This window comes from Canis lupus, chromosome 20 (genome assembly GCF_003254725.2).
Source record: "Canis lupus dingo isolate Sandy chromosome 20, ASM325472v2, whole genome shotgun sequence".
Lineage (NCBI taxonomy): Eukaryota > Metazoa > Chordata > Mammalia > Carnivora > Canidae > Canis > Canis lupus.
The window spans coordinates 2939169-2964774 of NC_064262.1; the positions used below are offsets into that span (position 1 = coordinate 2939169).

The following is a 25606-nucleotide window of genomic DNA, read 5'->3' on the forward strand; positions in this document are numbered from 1 at the left end:
AAGCAGTAGTTGTTTACCAAGCCCTCTGTGGGGTGCACACTGTTGGAATTGGGGATTCAGGGATGGAGGAGAGACTGCCTTCAAGGAGAACTTGCCTTTGTCCCCGTTTGCGTGGGAGGCAGTTATGCAGGAAGGCCCGATTCAGTATGATGAAGGGGGCTCTGAGACCCAGATGCTCTGGAGTTTGGGGAGTGGTGTGCAGGAAGACAGGTTCTCCACATTACCTAGCCGTTACCCCCTCCCAGAGGAGCAAGCTCCTGGTACATGAAGAGGGTAGGACCCTGGGGGAGGAGTGGCAAGCGCACTTGAGATAGAGGGAATATAGGGGTGGAAATGATGCATAATCTGGAGAAATATTTTAAGATTAGACTTGATACCTGCCTCCCATGGTCGTCTGGAGGGCCCATGGCAGGCTGGGCTTTTGTGTGCCCACTCTCTAGTATGTGAATTCATACTCTCAGGTCCTGTGGGCATCCCCGCTGTCTTGACCTCAGACAGCTGTTTTTCATCCTTCTGGTCCAGCTGCTCCTCAGACCTGACCCTTCACGGTCTTGCTCTTTCTCTTTTCAGTCCTTTAACATTTCCCACTAGACTTCCTGGGAACTTCTCTGAAGCTTGTAAGGGATAGAAAACAAGTAAAACATCCTGACCAATTAGTTTTGACACGTTGGACATTCCTCCTTACACATTGTGTGTACAGCTCTTCAGCCTTGCTTTTTAAACTGTTCCAGTATTTCTGCTGGTAGTGTTCTTTCCCTTAAACTCCTGTATTTATACTGCCCTGTGGAATGATTATGTCTTCTTGCCATCAAACAGCACACCTCTAGAAGGCAAGGCCAGCCATCTATTACTGTTCTTTGAACTGCCCTGTGTGTCCAGTGAATGTTGACATTCCCATTTTAGCACAGGCATCTAAACTGAAGTCATAAAATCCTAGCACAAAAAACATTCCTCAGCAGTGAAATTTGAGATACAACTATAGTATATCTTTTTTTCTTTTTTAAATATAGTATATCTATATAAAAAATAGGGATGCCTGGCTGGCTCATTAGTTGAGCATCTGCCTTTAGCTCAGGGTGTGATCCCGCGGTCCTGGGATCAAGTCCCGTATCTGGCTCCCATAGGGAGCCTACTTCTCCCTCTGCCCATGTCTCTCTGCCTCTCTCTGTGTGTGTCTCATGAATAAATAAATAAAATAAAATAAATTTTTTAAAAGATTTGATTGCAAAATTACTCCGGGCCCTCTATTTAGGAAGAAAGGGAGGGGGGGATCCCTGGGTGGTGCAGCGGTTTAGCGCCTGCCTTTGGCCCAGGGCGCGATCCTGGAGACCCGGGATCGAGTCCCACGTCGGGCTCCTGGGATGGAGCCTGCTTCTCCCTCTGCCTGTGTCTCTGCTTCTCTCTCTCTCTATCATAAATAAATAAATAAATTTAAAAAAAAAAAAAAGGAAGAAAGGGGAATATGATAAAATTCAACTGAGCTCATGTTTTTTCCTAGACTTGGAAGTCCCCTTAAGCTGTAACATGAAAGTAGTTGAAATATGAACTTCAGAATCCATGTTCCTGACCAGATCTTTGACTCTGTTAAATCAGTGGCTCTTTTTTTTTTTTTTTAAGATTTTATTTATTTATTCATAGGAGAAAGAGAGAGAAAGAGAGAAATCAGTGGCTCTTGAACTTTCCAGAGTACAAACTGGTTCGGCATGGCAAGAAATTCCACAGGCCCTGCCCACTTCTCCCAGCCATCTTTGTCCCAGGTGTGGGCTCCCTCTTAGGGCATTCCACCCTGGGTATGCCCTAAGACATATGACTAAGACAGCTTAGTCATGCCCACAGCATCCATTTGTGTACTGGGTGGTTGTAATGGAAACTAGTGGAAGGAAGCCTTGAGTTTGTCTTGGGTTCTGGGGAGAGGAGGCTAGAGGAGGCTTCCTTCTGAAGGCAGCATTTGACCTGAAAGGGAAAGAAAAAACTTGCTACAGACAAACCCTGGTGCCCTGGAGTAGAGACCTAGATTTAAGGTTTTAGGATTATTCTGAGATACACTTGTGTTGAATGAAGGGCATTGGAGCTTAGCCAGTTGAAGGGTAAGAAAGGTGCTCCAGACCAGGCAAGTGACTTTATTCAAAGGCTAGTTAAAAGTAAAAAGGTGGCTTACCTGCCTGAATGCCTGTTGTACATTTGGAGATAGTGATAGTTCGTACCAACCAGTTGCCAGATTCTTCTTTCCAACCTAATCTTGTTGTATGAGTTTCTAGAACACCAGCATTATCCTGAGCTTGTGACTTGACTCCACAGAAAGGGCTTTTGTCCTTCCCTCTTCCTTCCCATATTGGCAATCTTTCCACTCCTGTGCCACCGCCCAGGATGAGCCGCCTCCTCTCTGGAGCTTTGTATCCCTTCTGGAAGTATATGGCTGTGGCCTCCTACATTCTTCTCCCATTCACTTTGGTGTACCTGCACCAGGTACTAGCACTGTCTGATCATTGGGTTTCCAAACAACTCCAGTTTTCCATCTTTCTCATTTCCTTATAGGAGGAATTTTTGCTACTTTTTTTTTTTTTTTTTTTTTTTTAAGATTTTACTTATTTATTCATGAAAGACACAGAGAGAAAGAGGCTGAGACACAGGCAGAGGGGGAAGCAGGCTCCATGCAGGAAGCCCGATGAGGGACTTGACCCCGGGACTCCAGGATCACGCACTGGGACGAAGGCAGGCACTAAACCGCTGAGCCACCAAGGGATTCCTGCTACTGTTTTTAACTATGGCTTCAGTTTTAATTTGGGAGCTTTCAAAACATCATTTGAGATGTTATTTTCTTGCCTTTCTTCTGGGCCTAGAATTTTGAGAACATTTTTATTTTTAACTCAGGCAATCTGTTACACCCCGTCCTTTTTCCTCTTTTTTAAAAAAAATTTATTTATTTATTTTTTAATAGGGTATTTTCTGAATTTGCTAACCCTTGGATTATTAAAGTAGCCGTGCTCCAACTCCCATCCCCAAAGGACACACTGAACATCCTTTAACTGTCCCATAAGTAACACTAAGTTATCTTAATCTTTATGCTTACCCAGATGAGATGATACAGGTAAGATGCTTAGCTTGGAGACAAGCACACAGTAAGTTTTCAAGAGGTGCACTTAGTAATGTTTGATTGTAGGCTTTCACGTAGCTAGTCTTCCTTCACTTGTTACCAGTGCTTCCCATGCCCATCAAGCACACCTACCTTCTACAACCAGTATAACTTATTTCCTTTCATCTCCTGGCTTAGAGCTGCTGCTGAGAATTGTTTTTATTTACCTTTATGACCTTTTATGGTTCTCTCCTGCTACTCTAGAACCCTTCTACAGTGCCAGTGCCTTTTAGCCATTGACATTGGGATTGGCTGGGTGTTATTATTGGTTGAAAATTCTGCTCTTGGGGAGCCTAGCTGGCTCAGACAGTAGAGCATATGACTCTTGATCTTGGGATCATGAATTTGGGGGTAGTTTACTTAAAAAGATTCTGCTCTTGTTCAAACTTCTCTTTCCATCCTTTAAAAAAAAAAAGATTTATTTATTCATGACAGAGAGAGAGAGAGAGAGGGGCAGAGACATAGGCAGAGGGAGAAGCATGCTACATGCAGGGAGCCCGACATGGGACTTGATCCCAGGTTCTCCAGGATCACACCCTGGGCTGAAGGTGACGCTAAACTGCTGGGCCACCAAGGCTGCCCTCTTTCCATCTTAAGCTGCTCTGTTGTGGAAATCCAAATTCATACTGTGCTTCTCCCTTTTTCTCTCAAATTGATCTTAAAACAAGTAACTTCTGGGGTGCCTCGCTAGTTCAGTCAGTAGGTTATGTGCCTTGATCTCAGGGTCAGGTCTCAAATTCCATGTTGGGCCGGGAGCCTACTCCAAAAAAAAGTTACTTCTGGGGCACCTGCGTGGCTCATTAGGTTAAGCATCTGCCTTCAGCTCAGGTCACGATCTCAGGGGTCCTGGGATTGAGCCCTGAGACAAGCTTCCTGCTCAGTGGGGGAGTCTGCTTCTTCCTCTGTCCTTCCCCCTAATTCTTTCTCCTCTCTCCCTTTTTTAAAAAAAGTTACTTATCAAAGTCATAACATAGTTCTTTATTTAGGCTTCATTTTTAGAAGGTATGTACTAGATGTTTCTAACCTAAGATTTCTATCATGACAAAACTAACAGTCTTCTTGCCCTCAAACCAAAGGCTGATTATCACAGATAACCAGAGATGATTATCAAGCCAGAATCTGGGATACATTGCCATAAAAGTTTGTCACAGTATTTTTATTAATGAAAATAAATGTATACATTCTTGATTTTCCTATAGACATTCCAATTTGTTAAAAATGTGAATTGCATTTACAGTTTTTTAAATTGAATTTTATTTATTTATTTATTCATGAGAGACACACAGAGGAGGAGGTAGAGACACAGGCAGAGGGAGAAGCAGGCTCCATGCAGGGAGCCTGACGCAGGACTCGATCCCGGGTCTCCAGAATCATATCCCGGGCTGAAGGTGGCACCAAACCCCTGAGCCACTGAGGCTGCCCCTACAGTTTTTATTATGGAAAAGTTTCAAATATGTGCAAAAGTAGTGTGAACCCCCATGTACCCATTGCTCAGCCTGTTAATAGCTCATGCCCATCTTCTTTTGGCTGTGCACTCCATCTCACCCTGTGGATACAGCAGACATTACTGTTGAGGTTGGCAACCAGCACAGTCATACTCTGTGATTTCAAATTCCTTTCCAGTCCCTTCCCTCCTCTGTTTCCCCTGAGCCACGTAGGAGCCCCTGCTGGTCTTCTTTAATAGTAGGGTACAGAGCACAGAGTCTTGGAAGAAAATGGATTGGAGAGGTTTCATTCTGGTTAAAGTTTAGAATGGTACTTTAGAACCTGCTCAGAAGCCTACAGCTCCAGGTGGTTTGGTGGCTTAGTTGGTTAAGTGTCTGCCTTCTGCTCAGATCATGATCCCAGAGTCCTGGGATCAAGCCCGGCACTGGGGCTTAATTCTCCCTCTCCTTCTCCCTCTGCCTACAGCTCTGCTTGTGCTCACTCATTCTCTCTGTCAAATAAATAAAATCTTAAAAAGAAAAAAAAAAGCCTACAACTTCTAAAATCTGTGTCCCCATGATACTTTCTTCTCAATACTGTATTTAGACTATGCAGTGAATCACTTTATAGTAGGTAAAATAGACAAAGACCATCAGACAACTGAAAGATACCTGGTTGAAATGTTTGACCTCTGCTTATCTAGGAGTTGCAGATGGAACCAGTTGACTCTCTCTTCTAGCTATGTGATTAACAATGATTTGTGCTAATGATAGCTGGGGTATGGCAAAATGGAAATACTAGTTCACTGCTGGTGTGGGTGTTAATAAAAGCTGTTCTGGAAAATAATTTGTCAGTATATTTCAAGGGCTTTTAAAATATTCATACTACTTTGCTGAATGATAACACATTTATGTTTGTGTCTGATGAGATATGCTGACAGATTATATGCATAGGTTCATCTCATAATTAAAAATAACTGCATGCTTAATAATGGGATTATCAATATGCTGAAATATCATGCCACCTTAATAACACCGGAGGATATTTAATATAGTAAAAACAGGATGCACCAGTATAGTCTCAACCATTTGAAGGAAAACTAGAAAGACTTCTACCGTGCTGTTTCAGTATTGATTGTTTCAAGGAGTTGGAATTTTGGGTCCTTGGTCCTTTTTGTCTTTGCTTCACTCTTTTATATGCCTTTGAATTTTCTATAATTAATACTTTAATTGGGGGGTGGAAGAGAGGGTAGCAGAAAAGCCAACTGTCTGATTAGGATCTAGCTAGCTGTTAGAGGTAGGCAACTAACTTGGCAACACCAAGCAAATAAAACTGTTAATGGGCTCTAGAAAACCAGTTGGTTTCACTGTCCCAGCCTTGTTGGACATCTAACGTTTCTGCCATCACTGTGTCAGACACACATGTAAATCAGAACAGCAATTATGGGGCCTCAGATCAGTGGTTTCCAGACCCAGTGTGTGTGCCTCAGTTGCCAGTGGGAACTTTTCAGAATGCCCTGATGAGGATTGTTCTCCAGCTTTGGTGAACCAGAATCCTCTTGCAGTGAGAGCTGGTATTGCAGAGTGGCATGATGGTGGAGTATTGGGGCCTGGGCTGACATATCTGATAATTCCAGCTCTGCCACTCAGTTGCTGTGTGATCTTGGATATGATACAACACCTGGTTCACTTTTATTCCCTGTGTTTTACACTGTTGATGGCTTTGCAACGCTTTGCTCAGCTCCTTGATACTGCAACTCCCTAAAGTCTCACCTCTACTTGAGCACAGTCATCATGAGTTTGTGATCACCATGCAAAATTGCATTGGCCAGACTTTGTAGTGGCCCCATGACCGCCAACTTCTACCGCTTCCCTGCTCCTTCTGTTTTTCCCATACCCATTCTTTGTTCTTGCTGCCCTCCCCTTGACCATTCTCGATTGAGCCCTTTCTGACTCATTGACCCTGCCCAGCCTAGACCCTTGGAAAGTATTTTCCTGACCTTTAGAAGATAACGTATATAAATGGATTAATGGATGTTATCAGAAATGTTAAAAGGGGTTAGGGACCTCATACAACTTTTTTTCCTCTTTGCCTCCTTGGTTTCTCCTGTGGTCTCCAGTGGTCTCTGCGTTAGAAACTGTTTTCCAGTTAAAAATTGCTAGTTTGTAGTTGTGCATGCTCTACCACCTGAGCCAGCCCTGTTGCCTAAATTTGTAGGATTTCAAAAAGTAATTTCAGTCCTCAGAAATCCATGAAGGTGCTGATGGAAATCAGTAACAAAAGAAATTGCTAGGGGCACCTGGGTAGCTCTGTTAAGTGGCTGATTTTTTTTTTTTTTAAGATTTTATTTATTCGTGAGAGACACAGAGAGGGACAGAGAGACAGAGACACAGGCAGAGGGAGAAGCAGGCTCCCTATAGGGAGCCTGACCTGGCACTCGATCCCTGGACTCCAGGATCATGCCCTGGGCCGAAGGCAGGCGCTAACTGAGCCACCTGGGCTGCACAAGTGGCCGATTTTTTATTTCAGCCCAGGTCATGATCTCAGGGTTGTGTGAGCCCAACGTCAGGCTCTACACTCAGCGAGGAGTCTGCTTGCCCCTCTCCCTCTGCTCCTCCTCCCAAATAAAGTCTTAAAAAAGAAGAAGAAGAAACTGCTAGTGGAGATTTTAAAGCCATTGCAGCCTGGGCAGCTTCTTATAGGAAAAGTACTCAGGTTTTGTTATGGTTTTTTTCTTAGCTCTTTTGTAGAAACAAGTGTCCCATTCTTGGTCCTGGAGATCAGTAAGTACAAAAACATAGCTCTTAACTTTGCCAGTTTAAAGCCATCAACGTCCTGGTGAAACCACATGTTGGTTTCTTCACATCCACTGTTGAGTGCCATTTGCAACAAACCTTGAATTTTCGATAGGCCCTAAGTGAAGATGAAAATCCTCATTCATGTGTAATTCATCTTTCATGATGAATAAGGACTATTTTTGTAGTGAGGAAACGTATTTGAAAAATCAGCATATTAACATTTTCCTCCAAAATTGAGGCCTTTTCAGTTTAAAGGTAACATGTTCTTCCAAAGGTCACAATAAGCTAGTATAAAGAAAACTAAGCTATTTGTAATTCTGTCCCCCAGGAAGAACCTGCTAAAGTTCTGTGTATTCCTTTCAACTTTTACATTTACATCTTTACTCCTTTGGGAATCTGTTTTGGAGCATGCATTGTAGAGATCTTAATTCTCATCAGAATTTTTCTGGCTGCCTTCTCTTAGTGAATTCTTTTTTATCCTTTTGCTACTGAATTTTATAATGCCGTATTTGCCCAAATTATTCATTTCTGGGTTATTTTTCTTTTTAGTCCTATTCCAGCCCCATACTTTTAATACTCTATTTTTCTAACATACTTTCCCAAGACTATGAAGGCAAGTCCGCTGTCCTATCATTATTATTTTGGGGGAGGATTGAGAGGGACTCGTGTATTTTTATGAATAAAAATCCTTGGGATTGTTTCAGTATGGGAGAATTTACATCTCTCATTAAAGCTTCCTATTGGAAATATTTCTTCAGTTACTCAGATTTCCTTTGTTTCAGTAAGATTGTCATTATTTAAGTGCTATACTGCTGTTAATCACTGCAACAGCGGTTATAGTATAAATTTGGAGGGACACCTGGGTGGCTCAGAGGTTGACTGTCTGCCTTTGGCTCAGGAAGTGATCCCAGGGTCCCGGGATCGAGTCCCACATCCAGCTCCCTGCAGGGAGCCTGCTTCTCCCTCTGCCTGTGTCTCTGCCTCTCTCTCTCTCTGTGTCCCTCATGAATAAATAAAATTTTAAAATAAATAAATAAATTTGGAAAATCCTTTAGGAAAGCGAATTAAAGTCATGAAAATGTTTATACTTTTGATTCAGTAACCCCATTCATGAACAAAATCTGTAAGTTAAGTTTAACAAAACCCTTTGGCCAGTGTGAAAATTTGGCCTGTGGCTAACTTTGTTCCTAGGGAACCTGATAAAGGCAGACTATCACTTCTGTTGCTGTGCACTGTGGCTTATAGTAAAATGTCTCCTGGTTGGTAATTGCATCTGGACAGGGAGAGGCTGTGAGTACCCAATAGACCCCCATGCTTGGGCTTCCCAGAGCACGGTGGCTCTTGTGCTGGATATGCCCCTCACAAGGAGCCAAAGGAGCTATTAAAAGAGATGATTGGCTCCTCAGCAATGTGGGTATTAAGTCAGGGGTTGAACCCACACTGTCTCCCTGTATCTGAGCCTTCTTCTGTGTAGACTGCTACAAGAACAGCCAGCAGCTGTGTTCCTATCCCAGTCCTCCTTCTTGACAAGTGCCAGGTATGCCCTGTGATATGCTTGTGAGTCTAAGAACATCATCCCCACCACATGGCTGTTCCTGTGTCCCAAGGAAATGATCCTACAAACAAGTTCAAAGATATTCTTTATAGCATGACTTTCCCCAGATTTTTGGTATATTAAGTAAAAGGCAGGAATGGCTATTTATTTATTTTTAATATTTTATTTATTCATGAGAGAGACAGAGACACAAGGCAGAGGGAGAAGCAGGCTTCCTGCACGGAGCCTGATGCCAGACTCATCCCTGGACCCCAGGATCATGCCCTGAGCCAAAGGCAAACGCTCAGTCACTGAGCCACCCAGGCACCCCAGGAACGGCTATTTAAACACTTAATTCACTCAAAGAAATATGAGGCGTTAAGACTATAACAGAAGCAAGTACTAGCAACAAGGATAAAGAATAATACAGAAGGAACAGAATATAGATTGTGTGCTGGGCATATGTGCCTGCTCTAGTGAGCACTTAAGAACCTTTTGGGCTGTGTCAGGTGTTTCTGGGATCTTTATGACTGAGATTTGCAGATGAGGAAAGAACTTAGGACTCTCCTGCCCTAGAGAGTCAGTCTGCCTGACAAGGTGAGTTGTGTTTGTTTTTTAAATAAAAATAATAATAAATTATAAAATATTTTGTTAAATATTGTTTACAGTATTAAAGAGATACGAAGCAATACTTGGTACACCAGTGAGGTTTACTAAACCAAGTAATGGAGACCTCTTTTCACGTTCTCAAAATCAGTGACTTTCCTAAATATCCTTCAAGAATTTTTTTGTAAAGCTTCTCATCTTTTTTCATCCTTTTCCTTAAGTTGCCCTTCTTTAAGTTTGAAACTATCCTGTCATAATCTGATCTCCAACCCAAAATGTGGACCAGAACTTGGGGTGAGATTCTTTAACGTTGGTCAAGGCAGTCTCTGGGGAGGAAGGTAGGGCTGGTAGGGCTCCTTAGATAACAGGTGATTTGAGGGTATAACTCTCACTGTGGATGGGGGAAAAAAAAACTAGGTATGATGCAAGACTAAAGGAAATGGAATTTACAACAAACTCAGCTCATCCTATATTGCTCCCTGACACACCAATGGGAACTTTATAGACTGATCCTGGTGGGCAGAGAGTTGGTGTCTTCAGTAGACCTACCAGAGAAATGAGACTTTGGGCAGTGACACAGCATAACCCTTGGGTGTGATGTGGGGGCTGGTTTAAGTGCCTGGTAGTCTGTCTTCTGGTCTCGCTCCCACTTCCAAAGTGTTTGAGAAGCTTTTGGAAAGCTCCACCTTCAGGAGCATAGGGCTCATTATCTAATCCTTCCCTGTGGGGCAGTAGTCAGTTGTAATATTTCCTTTCAGTTTGTGGTCTTTGGTGCAATCCCACCTGTTGAAAGAGAACAGTTGACAGCGAGGCATCTGGAAATGAGGGAGCGTAGCTTAATTGCCTTGCATGGACTCTTGATTTACTGGTTCTCTCAATGCCTTCTGAAGTCCATGTTCTGTTTTTATTCTCTCTGTATTTGACACACATTAAAATGATAGCAGCCAGTACTCACTGAGCACTTACTACATTCTAGTGACTGTCCTGAGCATTTTAGTCCCTCAGGCCTCACAGCATCCTTAGGACCTGATAGCCATTACCTGTATATCCCTAGCTCAACACAGTGGTTACATGACTTGCCTCAGATCACAGCTAATAATGAGTAGCATAGCCAGAGTAAAAATCTAGTGGTCCAGGATCAGTATTTGCATGCTTAAGTCTCACTCACTATAGCCAGTATGATCAGCCTCAGCCTTCTAGAAGCTAGGTGGTTAAAAATGAGACTAAAAAGTAGCTTTTCTGAAATGGAGTTTTGACAGCATTGTTCCCCCAAACTGAAGAAGAATAACAACAGGCTTTACTGAACCCACTTCCTTACCTGCCTTTTTTATATGTAAACACATTTCCTCCAGCTCCACTGAAGGCAGGAGGTTGATGTTGACCCTTGCCTGGGTCCTTGTAGTCTCCTGCCCTGGCATTTTCACTGTCTGCTGAGGATAATGGGCCAGAGCTAAGGTTTCTCAGGTGTAGGTATCAGTCTCGATTCAGTCTTGAATTCCTGATTATAGAGAAGAATGCAGGCCTTCTGCTGGGGATTCCAGCTGTCTGAGGAGTGATCCTCCAGCAGTCTTAGGTAAGTTGCTAACATTGGAGTCCGGAATATAGGACTCCTGCTTTTCTGAAACTCAGAATCAGGTTCAGGAGACCAAGGGATAATTAAGACAGGAACCCTGCCTTAGTAAGTAAATAGGGGCAGATTTCTGGAATAGAGATAAGCAAAAATGAGGCATCTTACATATTGTCTAGCCAGGCTGCCTGAAAGGTTCTTTTCTTTTCTTTTCTTTTCTTTTCTTTTCTTTTCTTTTCTTTTCTTTTCTTTTCTTTTCTTTTCTTCTTTCTTTTTTTTTTTGATTTTTTTTTATTTATTCATGAGAGGCACACACAGAGAGCGAGGCAGAAACACAGGCAGAGGGAGAAGCAAGCTCCATGCAGAGAGCCCAATGTGGGACTCGATCCCCCATCTCCAGGATCAGGCCCCGGGCTGAAGGCAGCCCTAAACCACTGAGCCACCTGGGCTGCCCTGAAAGGTTTTCTAGAAAAGGGTGATCTCAAGAGCTGCAGGTCAACAAGTATTGTTCTCACACCAACCCCAATTTTTTTTTAATTTTTTTTTTTTTTTTTTTTTTTTATGATAGAGAGAGAGAGAGAGGCAGAGACACAGGCAGAGGGAGAAGCAGGCTCCATGCACCGGGAGCCCGATGTGGGATTCGATCCCGGGTCTCCAGGATCGTGCCCTGGGCCAAAGGCAGGCGCCAAACCGCTGTGCCCCCAGGGATCCCCCAACCCCAATATTTGATAATTGTTCTCTACTTGGCACTGGAGATGCAGTGGGGAATAAAACTGTCTTGGTGGAAGTTGTTGGAGAAGGGAGAAAACAAATTAATAGATTTGGATGTCAAGTAGTGGTAAGTGCTCTGAAGAAAAAAAGTAAGGCAATGTAAAGGGTTAGAGAGCAGATGGGGAGAGGGTGTGCCACTTTAGATAAAGTGATCATGTCTCTGAGGAAGTGCTATGTGAGCAGAGACTTGAATGAAGCAGGGCCTAGTTGTTAAATTGAACATTAATCCACAGTGATCCAGCAACATCTGAGAGGGAGAATCCATCCTTTTAGACTGCTCCAAGGGGCAGGATGACCCTGCCTCTCATGATTTTGCCCAGCTTGTGTCCAAAGTTCTAAGATTGATTCTGCTTTCTGTCTGGTCCCCCTGGGTGGCAGGGAAATAGCTAAATGGGAAGGCTTAGTGCTCCTGGGGCTGTGTTGATGCTTGTACAGAGGGATGAGGTTTGCCTGGGTATTTCTGTCACGCTCACAAGTACTTTCTCCTTTCTCCTTTTAGTTTGAAGGATGACCTCTAGGAAGAAAGTGTTGCTGAAGGTTATCATCCTGGGAGATTCTGGGTAAGTTTGAAGTAACAGATTGGTTTGGATTAAATGTGACTTTGAAGCCATGCCCTCCCTGCTCACATTTGCCACTTCTCTAATAGTAGTGGCAGTAGGGTTCTAGGTCTCTTGCCATTTCCAGCACAGCAGATTTTTTTTTTTTAAGCACAGCAGAAATTTTAATGATCTCTTAGCCTGTAATCCTTGGTTCCCTGGTCTTTGGCATGATTTAGGGGAAGGAGTAGCCATTTAAACTCAAGAACGGTTTCACTGGAATCTCTTTTTTCTGAGCTGATTAGACAAGGGAGTTCTGTTCATGTGTAGATTTGTTGCCACTGACCTCATGCCTACCAGTTGTGGGTTTGGAGTCTGGATACAGCTGTGCAGTATCTTCCCACTACTGGGTCTGATTTGGGGTGTATCTGAAAGAACCTGCGACTGGAAAACTGGGTTCTGATCCTAGATCTGCCACTAATTAAGTGACTAACTCTTCAGTAGCTGTTAACGATTCTGTGGGAGGCTTTTCAGACTCAGCATCTGATGTGACCTGGAAACCTTAGACCAACTAGAAGCTATGTATTTTTTTTAAATGATGATGATGATGATGATGATGATGATGATGATGATAAATCCAGGTGTGCCTCCTTACACGAAAGTTCCCTGCCCTTTAAGAAGGCAGTGATTTTTCTACCCTGTCTGGCTTTTCTGATTGCCCTGAGGAGCTTTTCAAAAGTAAGCATTTTTCCAGACCATTGTGTTGGGCCTCATTGGCAGTACTTAAATACATATATCTCTCTGTCTCCCTCCTCCCTCCTTCCTGGTGACCACTGTGCTGTCAGGAATGAAAGGTACTGTTTTAGGCCCAAACTTGCATGGGAAAAATCACCGGGCCTTTATTTGATTAGAGACCTCCTGACCTCTCCCCTGAAAATTCAGACCCAGGTGACCTGGATTGGAGAACACTGCCTTAAGCCATAACTTACTTCCAGGTCCTCTGCCTATGAAGATGAATATGTTCCTTAGAGGGAAAGGAAGGTGATCCTGTTGACTTGGAAGAAGACTTTTATGTTATCTTCAGCCTGCCCTAACTAATCTCATCACCAAAAAAATCCACACATTGTCTCTTACTGAGTTTTCTTACTGAAAAACTTCCCTGGAGGAGCTTACTCTGAGGTAGATTCTGATTTGGTGGGAATATTGATGCTTTCCTCACTTCAGATTTTAATCTTTGAAGTAGCAGGTGGCTGACTGGCATATATGTCTGCTCATAGCCAGTGACTTTCTCCTGCTATTACTTTCTTGGACTGAATATCAGCCCCTAAATGGAGAGACACCCAGGACAGCAGAGATATTTTTAGAATGGTGGCAGGATCTTATTGCTGTAGCTTCTTTTAGAAAGAGAGTATTTGCTGACATCTTTCTGGAAGGAAAAAAATAATACTAAGTTCTACCATCTGAGTTACTTGTACCAAAACTTAAGAGCAGCTTTTCAACATCTGATCCACATCTATAGCCCGTACTTTTGTTCCAGGAGAAAATAAAACCTCGAATGAGTAACACTGAGCAGTTTGCTGGCACTATCCTCTGTTGTGATTACAGTTGCTTGTTATCTTTTAAGCTGGCAAGTATCTTCAGAGCTGCAAATATCAGAATCATTTTTCTGCCCCTTCTAACTTGACCTATACTTGTGGTTTTTCTCCAATTTCAGAGTTGGTAAGACATCACTCATGAACCAGTATGTGAACAAGAAATTCAGTAATCAGTACAAAGCTACAATAGGAGCAGACTTTCTGACAAAGGAGGTGATGGTGGATGACAGACTAGTTACAATGCAGGTAAGCACACATCTCAACTTTGTCACCCAAGCCTTGTTCATTCAGTCTGAACTCTTTTGTTCATGCCTAGGCATTTTCCCACCCCATTCCTCATTTCCCACTACTATATTCATGGATAATTGGTCGCAGGTAGGATGGCCAGATACAAATACAGGACATCAGGTATGACCCAGGCATTGCATGAGACATACTAGAAATTTTTCATTGGTTTTCCAAAGTTCAAATTTAATTGGAGTTCCTGTTTTTTTGTTGGTTTGGTTTGTGTTTTTTGTTTTTGCTGAATTTGATAACATACAGGCCCAAACTTTTGTCTCCAAAATGTTTAACTCATTCCTTTCTCTTAATATCCCCACATGGGGGACGCCTGGGTGGCTCAGCAGTTGAGTGTCTGACTTTGGCTCAGAGCATGATCCCGGGGTCTGGGATCAAGTCTCGAATCAGGCTCCCCTTGGGGAGCCTGCCTCTCTCTCTGTCTGTGTCTCTGGGTGCTCCCCCCCCGCCCATGTCTCATGAATAAAGAAATAAAATCTTAAAAACAAAAATCGCCGCATAGTATTTTAGGTCAGAATATCTTTGGGTCTCTCCTAGATTCTTATAGTAGCTGTTAATGTAGTTTCCCTGTTTTTCTGACTTTTAATCTGTCCTATCTATAGCCACCAACTTTGTATTTCTGTTAAGTCAGCCTGGCTTTTTTGTGTATCACCTTACTTTAATCTTTCAGGGGGTTTCCCTTGCAACAGTTAGGATAAAATACACATTCCTTAATATGACCTTTTGAAAGTCTTTGCATTCTGACTACAAACTATTCTTCACTTTTTGTCTTTTTCCAGTCCTTCCAAACCATGTGCTGCTTTTAACAAGCTGTCGTTGCACCTGTCTGCCTCCATCCCAACCCCTTTGTCCCATCTCCATCCCAACCCCTTTGTCCCATCTCCATCCATCCTGAAAAGTCTCCAACTTTTAGCCTAGGTGTTGTCTTTTGAAATTCCTATCTCCACAGCAGTTGTTCCTTCCTGTATTTTTTTTTTCTAAGATTTTATTTATTTATTCATGAGAGACAGAGAGAGTCAGAGACCTAGGCAGAAGGAGAAGCAGGCTCCATGCAGGGAGCCTGATGTGGGACCCTATCCCAGGTCTCTAGGATCATGCCCTGGACTGAAGCCAGGCACCAAACCACTGAGCCACCCAGGGATCCCCTCCTTCCTGTATTAAATGAGATCCCTGGCAGACTAGGCCTCTAGAGACAAATGTAACTCTTAATCCCACTGTGTGGTCCTAGCAAAAACCAGGCTCACCAAAATGTTTGGGTGATCCAGGTGTTACAAGTAGAAGCTTTTACACGTTGACCTCAAGCTGTGATGTTCTCTGAGAGGATAAGGACTCGACACTTCCTTGGCTCATACATCCAGGATGGATTTAATACGGGTTCAAAAAATTATTAAAGAGATGTTCAAAATATGACTGAAGTTTTAGTAAGCCAAGCTTGAGAGAAAGAGAATTTCGAGATTATCAGAAAGAAGGGAGAACTGAAAGCCAGTGATTCGCTCAGGGGCTTCTGAGCTCATGGTGCTTTGCAAGTGTATAACCAGGATGAGAACTTCATCACTCACCAGGGGCAGGAGATGTGACTACAAAAGATAGAGGAGCTATCTTTTTTGTCTCCCTTGGGGAGATACACAAACACCCTCTTTCTCTCCCTCTCTCTGTCACTGACTCTCACAGTCACCCAGGACCTCAGAAAGCTGTGGAAACAGGATCAAGTACCTTAGCCCAAGGAAGTGGCAGAGCTCATGAAGTAAAGGCCTGAGGCTTTGCCTCTTTTCCTTTTTTTTTTTTTTTTTGGGGAGACTGTCATTCTCACTATGCTTGTCTGGATTCTGAGCTTATACTCTGTGGTACAGAAATGTAGATGAAAAAAAAAAAAAAGAAATGTAGATGACTTCAATATAAACCCATAAATCCCCGTCGTTCGTGACAAAAGCAGAGAAAGGACCATTCTATAGGAAGACTTGCAACCTCAGGATAGAAGATGAGCTCATAGCCACATGAGGAAATAATGTACCACAAAAAATGTTCACAATGACTAGAGATTTTTTTAAAAAGGAACAGAAACCATAATGAACAAGGACACTAAAAAAAATGAGGATATGGAAAACTTAGAACTTGAAGAAGTGAAAAACGTGGTCAGCTAGAGAGAAAAGACAGATTACTTACAAAGGAACAACAGAGGAGTTCTCAGGGACAACAGGAGGCAGAAGGAAAGGGAATGTCTTCCGTATGCTGGGGTTAAGTCCTACCTGCAAATTTGACATGTGTTCCAGCCAGACTGAAGGCTCCTTCTTGGACCAGGAGAGACAGAGCTATGGAGCCAGGCTGTGGTTTTGACAGCAATGTACGTTGATCCCAGAGTCAGAAACCTGCTCCTCCTGAGTGTAGGGCCATTATAATAGAGCCCCATGTATTCGACCAAGCAGAACCCTGTGGTGCTGCACTACAAGACTGGACACCACATGGAGAACCACAGGTCATCAGAGTCAGGAAACAGTGGGAAAGGGAATGTGTTCCTGAAAGGTTGAAAAAACGGCTGACCCTCATGCTCTTGTGGCCAGCTTGAAAGACTAGAGGGAAATGAAAACCATCATCTCTGGACAAAGGCATCACCATCCTAGATCTTTTTCTTTCTTTTTTTTTTTTTTAAGATTTTTATTTCTTTATTCATGAGACACAGAGAGGGGGAGAGAGAGAGGCAGAGGGAGAAGCAGGCTCCATGCAGGGAGCCCGAAGTGGGACTTGATCCTGGTCTCCACGCTAAAGGTGGTGCTAAACTGCTGAGCCACCCTGGTGGCCCACCATCCTAGATCTTGAGGAGAGGAATATTCACATACTTTTCACAGGCTTTTAGCAGCATGCAATAAGATAACTCGTAAGTAAGAAAACAAGGCAAGAACTAATGGAAAGCTCCCTGGTCATTCAGAGTGATTTTTATATTTAAAGAAACAAGGCAATCTTATATATCTGGAGAGAAGAAATTAAACAGGTGGTTTAGGTTAATAGAATTTCTAAAAATAAACTACAATAAACAAAAGGTGGAAATCCAAGAATGTTTTTAGCAGCAGCTAAGATATGCCAGAAGAGGGATCCCTGGGTGGCACAGCGGTTTGGCGCCTGCCTTTGGCCCAGGACGCGATCTTGGAGACCCGGGATCGAATCCCATGTCGGGCTCCCGGTGCATGGAGCCTGCTTCTCCCTCTGCCTATGTCTCTGCCTTTCTCTCTCTCTCTCTCTCTCTCTCTCTCTCTCTCTCTCTCTCTCTCTCTCTCTGTGTGTGTGTGTGTGTGTGTGTGTGACTATCATTAAAAAAAAAAAAAAAAAAAAGATATGCCAGAAGAGCTGAAAGGAAGAATGGTAGGAAAGAGGCATGAACAGGATTCAGTAGATAGGTCAGACCTCCTTTTAATCTCAAAAAGAAGAGATCAAAGATAGTATTTGCCAAAAATTTTCCAGAATTGACGAGGCACCAATTCAGAGATTGAGGAAGCCCAAATTGCAAGGTTGGATAAATAAAAAAGAAATCTTGACAAATCATAATAAAATTGCAAAAACAAAAGATAAACTCGGAAAGCATCAGAGGAAAAGATGACCTTGAAAAGGAACAAGAATGAGGCTGACAGTTGACTCTGAACAGTATTAGTGGAAATCAACAGGCGGTGGAATAGATTCTGAAAGAAACCTTCAGCACAGTGTTTTGCCTCTGCTAAAAATAACCCCGAAAAATGAAAACCTACATCCTTAGGTTCTATGGCGAAAATTCTAAAAGCTGTACTTCAGGCAGAAGGAAAGTAATTTCATTTAGTAAGATCTGAGATGGTAAGATAAACTGAGATAAATTTTATTTTTTTTAAAGATTTTATTTATTTATTCATGAGAGGCAGAGACAGAAGCAGGCTCCCTGCAAGGGGCCCGATGAGGGACTCCATCCCGGACCCCAGGACCACGCCCTGAGCCAAAGGCAGACTTTCAACTGCTGAGCCACCCAGGCATCCCTGAGATAAACTTTAATTGTATGCATATATTATTAGAATTATGACCCTAATAGAGTGTGTATCTTCCAAACTATCACAGAAAACTGGGATTGGACCTATACAATTTAATGTGCAGAGGAAGATTAGTGATCCCTGTGGATTTCTTTTTAAATTCCTTCTCTTGTTCACGAAGAAGCTAGAAATCAATCAGTATTTAACATTAGATGGAATCCAGTATGCTTCAAAAAAGTAAAGGTAACTTACTATGAAGTGATGGTAATTTAAACAATGTGTTATTGTCAGAGATTCACAAATCGGGGACAGAGAACACAAAAACAGGGCACACTAGTTGGACACTGGGTAGACAGGTGCCTTCCAGAAGAGTAGGGAAAGGGGTAGTTATACAGTAAATGGGAGTGGGCCAGTATTCCATTTGGATGGGGAATAACCAGAGGGTTCAAAACCTGAATGAAAAAAATATAAAATGAAAACTTTAGAAATGAAAATAATTGGGCAGCCCTGGTGGCTCAGCGATTTAGCACCTGCCTTCGGCCCGGGGCGTTATCCTGGAGACCCGGGATCGAGTCCCACATCGGGCTCCCTGCATGGAGCTGCTTCTCCCTCTGCCTGTGTCTCTGCCTCTCTCTGTGTGTCTCTCATGGATAAATAAATAAAATCTTTAAAAAAGAAAGAAATGAAAATAATTGTTTTACCTTAGGTGTTTAAAGTAGAGAAAGCACAAATCATAAAAGATTAAAGATCGATAGTAGACCACATTAAACATTTGAGTAACAGGGCAGCCCTGGTGGCGCAGCGGTTTAGCGCCGCCTGCAGCCCGGGGTGTGATCCTGGAGACCCGGGATCGAGTCCCACATCGGGCTTCCTGCATGGAGCCTGCTTCTCCCTCTGCCTGTGTCTCTGCCTCTCTCTCGCTCTCTGACTGAATAAATAGATAAATCTTTAAAAAAAAAAAAAAAAAAAAAAACCATTTGAGTAACAGAATTCCCAAATAACAGAAACCGCAGACCAGAAGAAAATGTTGATAATGCATAATAATATCCAGTCAACAAACAGCCTGTGGAGAACTGGACAAATGACATGAACAGGCAAGTATTAGAAGAAACCTTTACTGTCTAGTGACTTGGTTTCAGGGAATTAACAAATGTAAAAATGTAAACAAATGTAAAAAACGACAGGACAGGGTAGCGCTGCTGTAGACACGGGGATATCTCTCTCTCTCTATCTCTATTTCTATCTCTCTCTCTATCAAATGATGCTCTTTAGAAAAATTTCCCAGCGGTTGGGTGGCTTAAAGAAACTCCCATGGTCACGTGACTTTGGATACTTTGGGTTGGTTGAATCAAGCAGATGTCAGCCCTGACAGGTGGCATCCAAGTGGCTGTGCTGTGGGGCTGTGGTGTGCTACCATGGCCAGGAGAGTTGGTAGAAAGACTACAGCAACCTTTCATCAGGCCCTCTGGGCAATCAGAATGCAGGCAGTTGATGCTACCACTCTTAAATCATGAGCATTAGATTTGACACATGAAGGGCTAACAGCATGCTGGAAAAACAAGATCATGCAAATGTCATTATATTGAGCATGACTGGAGGGACTTTGTAAACTTGAAAAGTTTAAAGTAAACTTTAAACTGGGGCCCTGAGATTGAGTCTCAAATCAGGTTCCCAGGGAGCCTGCTTCTCCCTCTGCCTAAGTCTCTGCCTCTCTCTGTGTCTTTCATGAATAAATAAAAAAATCTTTAAAAAAAAAAAAACATGTTGGAAATCTCATCTGGGTCTATCACAGACAGAAGCATCATTGCTCTATATCACTTAAGAAACCTCAGGTTTTTTGCTGTTAAGTAAACTTACTGGAATAAGAGAAAAAGAAAACTCTGTCCAAGCCTTTGAGATAGCACCATCTTCTCTGGTCTTAAAGTAAAATAATAATATATTCAGTAAGTATCTTATTTCATATGGAAGCAGCCAGCCCAAGTGTCCATCTACAGATGAATGGATAAAGAAGATGTGGTGTGTGGAACATCTGGGTAGCCTAGTGGTTGAGTGTCTGCCTTCAGCTCAGGGCATGATCCTGGGTCCAAGGATCAAGTCCTGCCTCAGGCTCCCTGTAGGGAACCTGCTTCTCCCTCTGCCTGTGTCTCTGCCTCTCTCTGTGTGTCTCTCATAAACGAAATCTTAAAAAAAAAAAAAAAAGTGCAGTATATATACACAATGGAATATTACTCACCATAAAAAAGAATGAGATCTTGCTGCTTCCAACAACACAGATGGGCCTAGAGAGTATTCTACCCGGTGAAATCAGGGACAAATACCACATGATTTCACTTATATGTGTAATCTAAGAAAAGAAATGAACCAACAGCAACAACACAAAAATAGACTCATCAGTACAAAGAACAAACTGATGGGTGGCCAGAGGGGAGGGTGTAGGAAATGAGAGAAATAGTTGAAGGAGACTAGGAGGGACAAACTTCTGGTTATAAAATAAGTAAATCATGGATATGGGGAAAAAGTGTCTTATTTCAATATAAAGTCTCATTTGAAATTCTTGATCATAAACAGTAACATTTATCAACAGAACCAAAAAGGTGATCCAACACAACATTTTATTTATTTTTTTAAAGATTTTTATTTATTCATGAGAGACACGGGGGAGGTGGGCAGAGGGAGAAGCAGGCTCCATGCAGGGAGCCCGAACGGGACTCCACCCCAGGTGCCCAGGATCAAGCCCTGGACTGAAGAGGGCGCTAAACTGCTGAGCCACCTGGGCTGCCCCTACTACTATATTTTAAAAGCGAAGAGCCTCTCATGTAGAAAGTAAATGTTCAGATATGACATACTAAAGTTAATGAGTTGGAAGTGAGAATTTATGTACATTTTAAGAAAAATGCAAACCAGATAGCATTTTAATTCTAATCGATTCCTCATTTTACATAGCTGTCTCTTAATGTAGATAGTGTTCTTTAAAGTCATTTAAATACAAAACACTGATATTCCTTACTGTATTTTAATAGTAATTTGTTATGTTTTACTTTAAAATTAATAAATCATGTTGCTGTAAATGTAAAGATATGAAAGAAAAAACAAGTTTTGGATGGAATATAGATGGTAGAATATTCTCAAGCTGATAATGGGAGTGTATCAGTGCCGCCCTTTTCATTAGAGACTATCATTTTGCTCTCCATTGTTAAGCATGCGCAATTACCTGTCTAGGCAGAGAACCTAGATGAACTGAATGAACTCTGGGCTCAGGAAGAGAAATCTCATTGCCCCTGAGATGACCAAAGAATAGAGTGTGTATATGAAGACAGTGGAATGCTATATAGCTGTTAACTTTTGGAAAAGAAAAGAAACAAGTTGCAAAAAGTTGTATAGGATCATTTACATCTGGGAAGAAGGAAAAGGAATGCTGAGGAAGGGTTAACTCCGTTTCTGGAAGAAAAAAAATAACTGACATTAAGGTGGCAGTGTTGGGCAGCCCAGGTGACTCCCTGCCACTCCCTGTTTCTCCCTCTGCCTATGTCTCTGCCTCTCTCTGTGTGCCTCTCATGAATAAATAAATAAAATATATTTTTTAAAAGTGGCATTGTTAATATTTGTCACATTGGAGTGTGGGTAAATACATATAGGGATGTGCTTTGAATGTAGAAAATAAACTATTTCAATTAAAATGTTAAAAATTTTAAAAGATCACAGCCATAGGACTGTACATTTCTGGTGTGAAAATAAATTAATCTTTGAAAGTTGCTGAGAATAGGGCAGCCCCAGTGGCTCAGCGGTTTAGCGCCACCTTCAGCCCAGGACATGATCCTGGAGACCCGGGATCAAGTCCCACGTCGGGCTCCCTGCATGGAGCCTGCTTCTCCCTCTGCCTGTGTCTCTGCCCCTTTCTCTCTGTGTCTCTCATGAATGAATAAATAAATAAAATCTTAAAAAAAAAAAAATTGCTAAGAATAACTGCTAGTTTTTCAACTTTTTTTTTTTAAGATTTGTTTATTTATGATAGACATAGAGAGAGAGAGAGAGGCAGAGACACAGGAGGAGGGAGAAGCAGGCTCCATGTCGGGAGCCCGACGCGGGACTCGATCCCGGGACTCCAGGATCGCGCCCTGGGCCAAAGGCAGGCGCTAAACCGCTGAGCCACCCAGGGATCCCCAGTTTTTCAACTTTTTAAGCCTTACTTCGTCTTCTCTGTATACCCCAATTCCAAATACCCATTTGGTTCCACCAGGAGTCATAGAGTTCTTATGTTACTCTCCTCTTGGGATTCTTCTGTCCTAAACAAGCAATCAGAAACACAGAAGAGACTCTGAGGTCCTTAAAATTGTGGAAAATTGGCAGCAATGTGTTTATATTTTTATTCTTCTAAAGATTTTTATTTATTTATGAGAAGAGAGAGAGTGCATGCACTTGCACACACATGAGCAGTAGGGGCATAGGAAGAAGCCGACTCCCTGATGAGTGGGGAGCCCATTGTGGGGCTCAATCCCAGGACTCCAGGATCATGACCTGAGCCAAAGGCAGATATTTAACAGACTGAGCCACCTAGCCACCCCAGCAATATGTTTTTAGAAAACAAGAATGAAATTGCTGAATTTATTGGGCAGCAATAAAGGTGTGAGCTGCTGTCAGAAAGTACCATGGTAGTCCACACAGAGAGGAGTAGGAGTGATGGGGGAGAGCAGAGAGTGACATGTGGTATTAAGATTTCAGCTCCAGGGGATCCCTGGGTAGCGCAGCAGTTTAGCGCCTGCCTTTGGCCCAGGGCGCGATCCTGGAGACCGGGGATCGAATCCCACATCGGGCTCCTGGTTAATGGAGCCTGCTTCTCCCTCTGCCTGTGTCTCTGCCTCTCTCTCTCTCTCTCTCTCTCTCTCTCTCTCTCTGTGTGTGTGTGACTATCATAAATAAATAAAAATTAAAAAAAAAAAAAAGATTTCAGCTCCATAGGGGTGCCTGGGTGGCTCAGTGGTTGAGCGCCTGCCTTAGGCTCAGGGCATGATCCTGGAGTCCTAGAATTGAGTCCCACATCAGACTCCCTACATGGAGCCTGCTTCTCCCTCTGCCTGTGTCTTTGCCTTTCTCTGTGTGTGTCATGAGTAAATAAATAAATAAAATCTTAAAAAAAAAAAAAAAGCTGAAGCTCCATAACCTCCCCCCCACCCCAGCATTAGACACCTAGAATAACAAATGAGGTAATGAAGATGGTCTCTGTGTGGAGGGTGCCAGGTCTTGAGGTGTGGGTATTGGCTTTGGCTTTACTTAACCAAATGTTTACATAATAGTGTTACTTCTCTAATAGAAAAAAAATTTTTTTTTAATTTCTACAAGCCTAGACTTAAGTTCTGGTTTTAAATCTTTCCTACTGTCCCTTTATAGGAGTAATTTTCTGTTTCTACTTTCCTTATTGTATGACCATGCTCTTGAGTCCCACTCCATCTTAGTCTCCCTCTTGTGAGAGATGTTTGTTTTTTCAGTGCGAAACACACATTTGCTATAGGACTTTGGGAAACCAGAAAAGCACACAAGCAGATAGCACCAGCAGTCTATCTACTGGTTATTCACTGGCAACAGAGATTGTATTTGGTCTACATGTGTGTACTCAGCTTGTTGCGTTGGAGGTTGCATTTAGTTCCCCATCCTGATAAGAGAAATTTGCTTTGTTTTTATGGTCTTAACCCTTATGTTGAAGTCATTTTCACTTCCTTCTGGTTCTGAGTGGTTCCTACTTTTACCAGTGGGCTGAGCACTTCTCTGCCATACACAGACATTTATGACACCTCCTACCTCTACTCTGCAGTCAGGCTGACCTCCCATGGCTGCTGGGGCACGTCCTATTTTAGAAGGGTTCTTCCCAGAGTGAAGTGCGTGTAGATAGTGTATATAGTAGTTGGGGTTTCCTGGGAATGGAGTGGGCTGCCAAGGTCAGGCTCCCTGCTTCCAGAGCTATGGCCAAGAGTTCCGTCAGCCCTGTCGTCATTAATGACTGTGGAGGACCATGTGCACTGAACGAAAAGTCTGAGGTGGGCTTCTCAGAGCTGTTGTCCTCATAGGAGTAATGCTTGGGCTCTCGGGGAAAACTTAAGTGTGTCCTTGCCTAGCACTGACGTCAGTAACCATAGTAGCCCCCTCCACCATGCTGCTGACCTGAGCTGTCCTTGGCCAGTCTGTGGGCCAATATTAGTATGTGCACAAGCAAGGGGAGCATCAGGCAGAGGGAGAAGAAGAAGCAGACTCCCTGCTGCACAAGGAGCCCAATGCAGGCCTCTATCCCAGGACCCTGGTTCATGACCTGAGCCGAAGGCAGACTCTTAACCAACTGAGCCACCCAGGCGTCCCTTTAGGGGATTCTAATGTTTCCAGCCCTCCAGTTAGTATTTAAGTTCTGGCTCTGCTCCTATTTGCTGCGATGTCATTTGAGCCGGTCCCCAAGAGTAAACCAACTGCCTGAGTTTACACATTGTTTTAGGACTCTTTCAGAGGATATTTTGGGAGATGTTACCAGATTTAGTAGAACATCATGAGCTTTGATTACCTTGGTGTAGTATTAAGAAAATGTGAATCCCGCATTACTGCCCTCTCCTGTGTTATATTTCCCTTGTGCAATTTTTTAAAGATTTTATTTATTTATTCATGAGAGAAAAAGAGAGGCAGAGACACCGGCACGGCAGAGGGAGAAGCAGGCTCCATGCAGGGAGCCCGATGTGGGACTCCATCCTGGAACTCCAGGATCACACCCTAAGCCAAAGGCAGATGCTCAACCGCTGAGCTACCCAGCCAAGCATCCCATGCATATTATTCTAATCATAACCTCATCTTCTGTGATATTCTTGCTACCTGAACTGGGAGCTCAATCTGTGTATGGCCTAGGGACACCGGACAGGTTCCGCAAGTGTTCTGGATCACTTGGAGGGAGGCAGGACTGACCACCTGAGAATGGCTTCACAGAGGAACTCAACCATCCTTCTGCAAAATCTGGTTCTGTAGACAACACGATAGTGGCCCAGTCCACACCCCATTTTGGTTCAAACCCTGGGTCTTTGGGGTGATTGGCTGGTGAGTTGGACTTAAAGTTGGCATTTATTTGGGTTATAAGGGGTGGTCCAAGTTTTTGTGTTGTTCTGAAGCTAAGTGGCTTCCCTGCAAACAGTGAATCCAGCAGTTGAAGACCCTGGCCAGCTAGAAATGATGGTGTGCTACTTCTGAGCAGACGCTTTTTAAAACCAGGTGACTTGTTGGAGCGTGTGGGACCATTCCTTGGAACACTCACCATCTCTCAGGTTGACCAGGGTGGCCTTGTTAGGGATGTAGAGCAATGAGGAAATCATCCTTGCTCTTGAACCTTAGCAGGCAGT

At 43.0% G+C, this 25606-nt stretch overlaps 1 protein-coding gene across 2 annotated transcripts in view; it reads left to right on the forward strand.

Moving 5' to 3' along the window:
• RAB7A (RAB7A, member RAS oncogene family) overlaps positions 1-25606 on the forward strand; it is a 71948-nt gene that overhangs the window by 38577 nt on the left and 7765 nt on the right. For both annotated transcript variants that reach the window (XM_035702467.2, XM_035702468.2), the window contains 2 exons: positions 12334-12394; positions 14085-14211. In XM_035702467.2, coding sequence (XP_035558360.1) covers positions 12342-12394; positions 14085-14211 — 180 coding nt within the window. In that variant the 5' untranslated portion in view covers positions 12334-12341. The remainder of the gene's footprint in view (positions 1-12333; positions 12395-14084; positions 14212-25606) is intronic.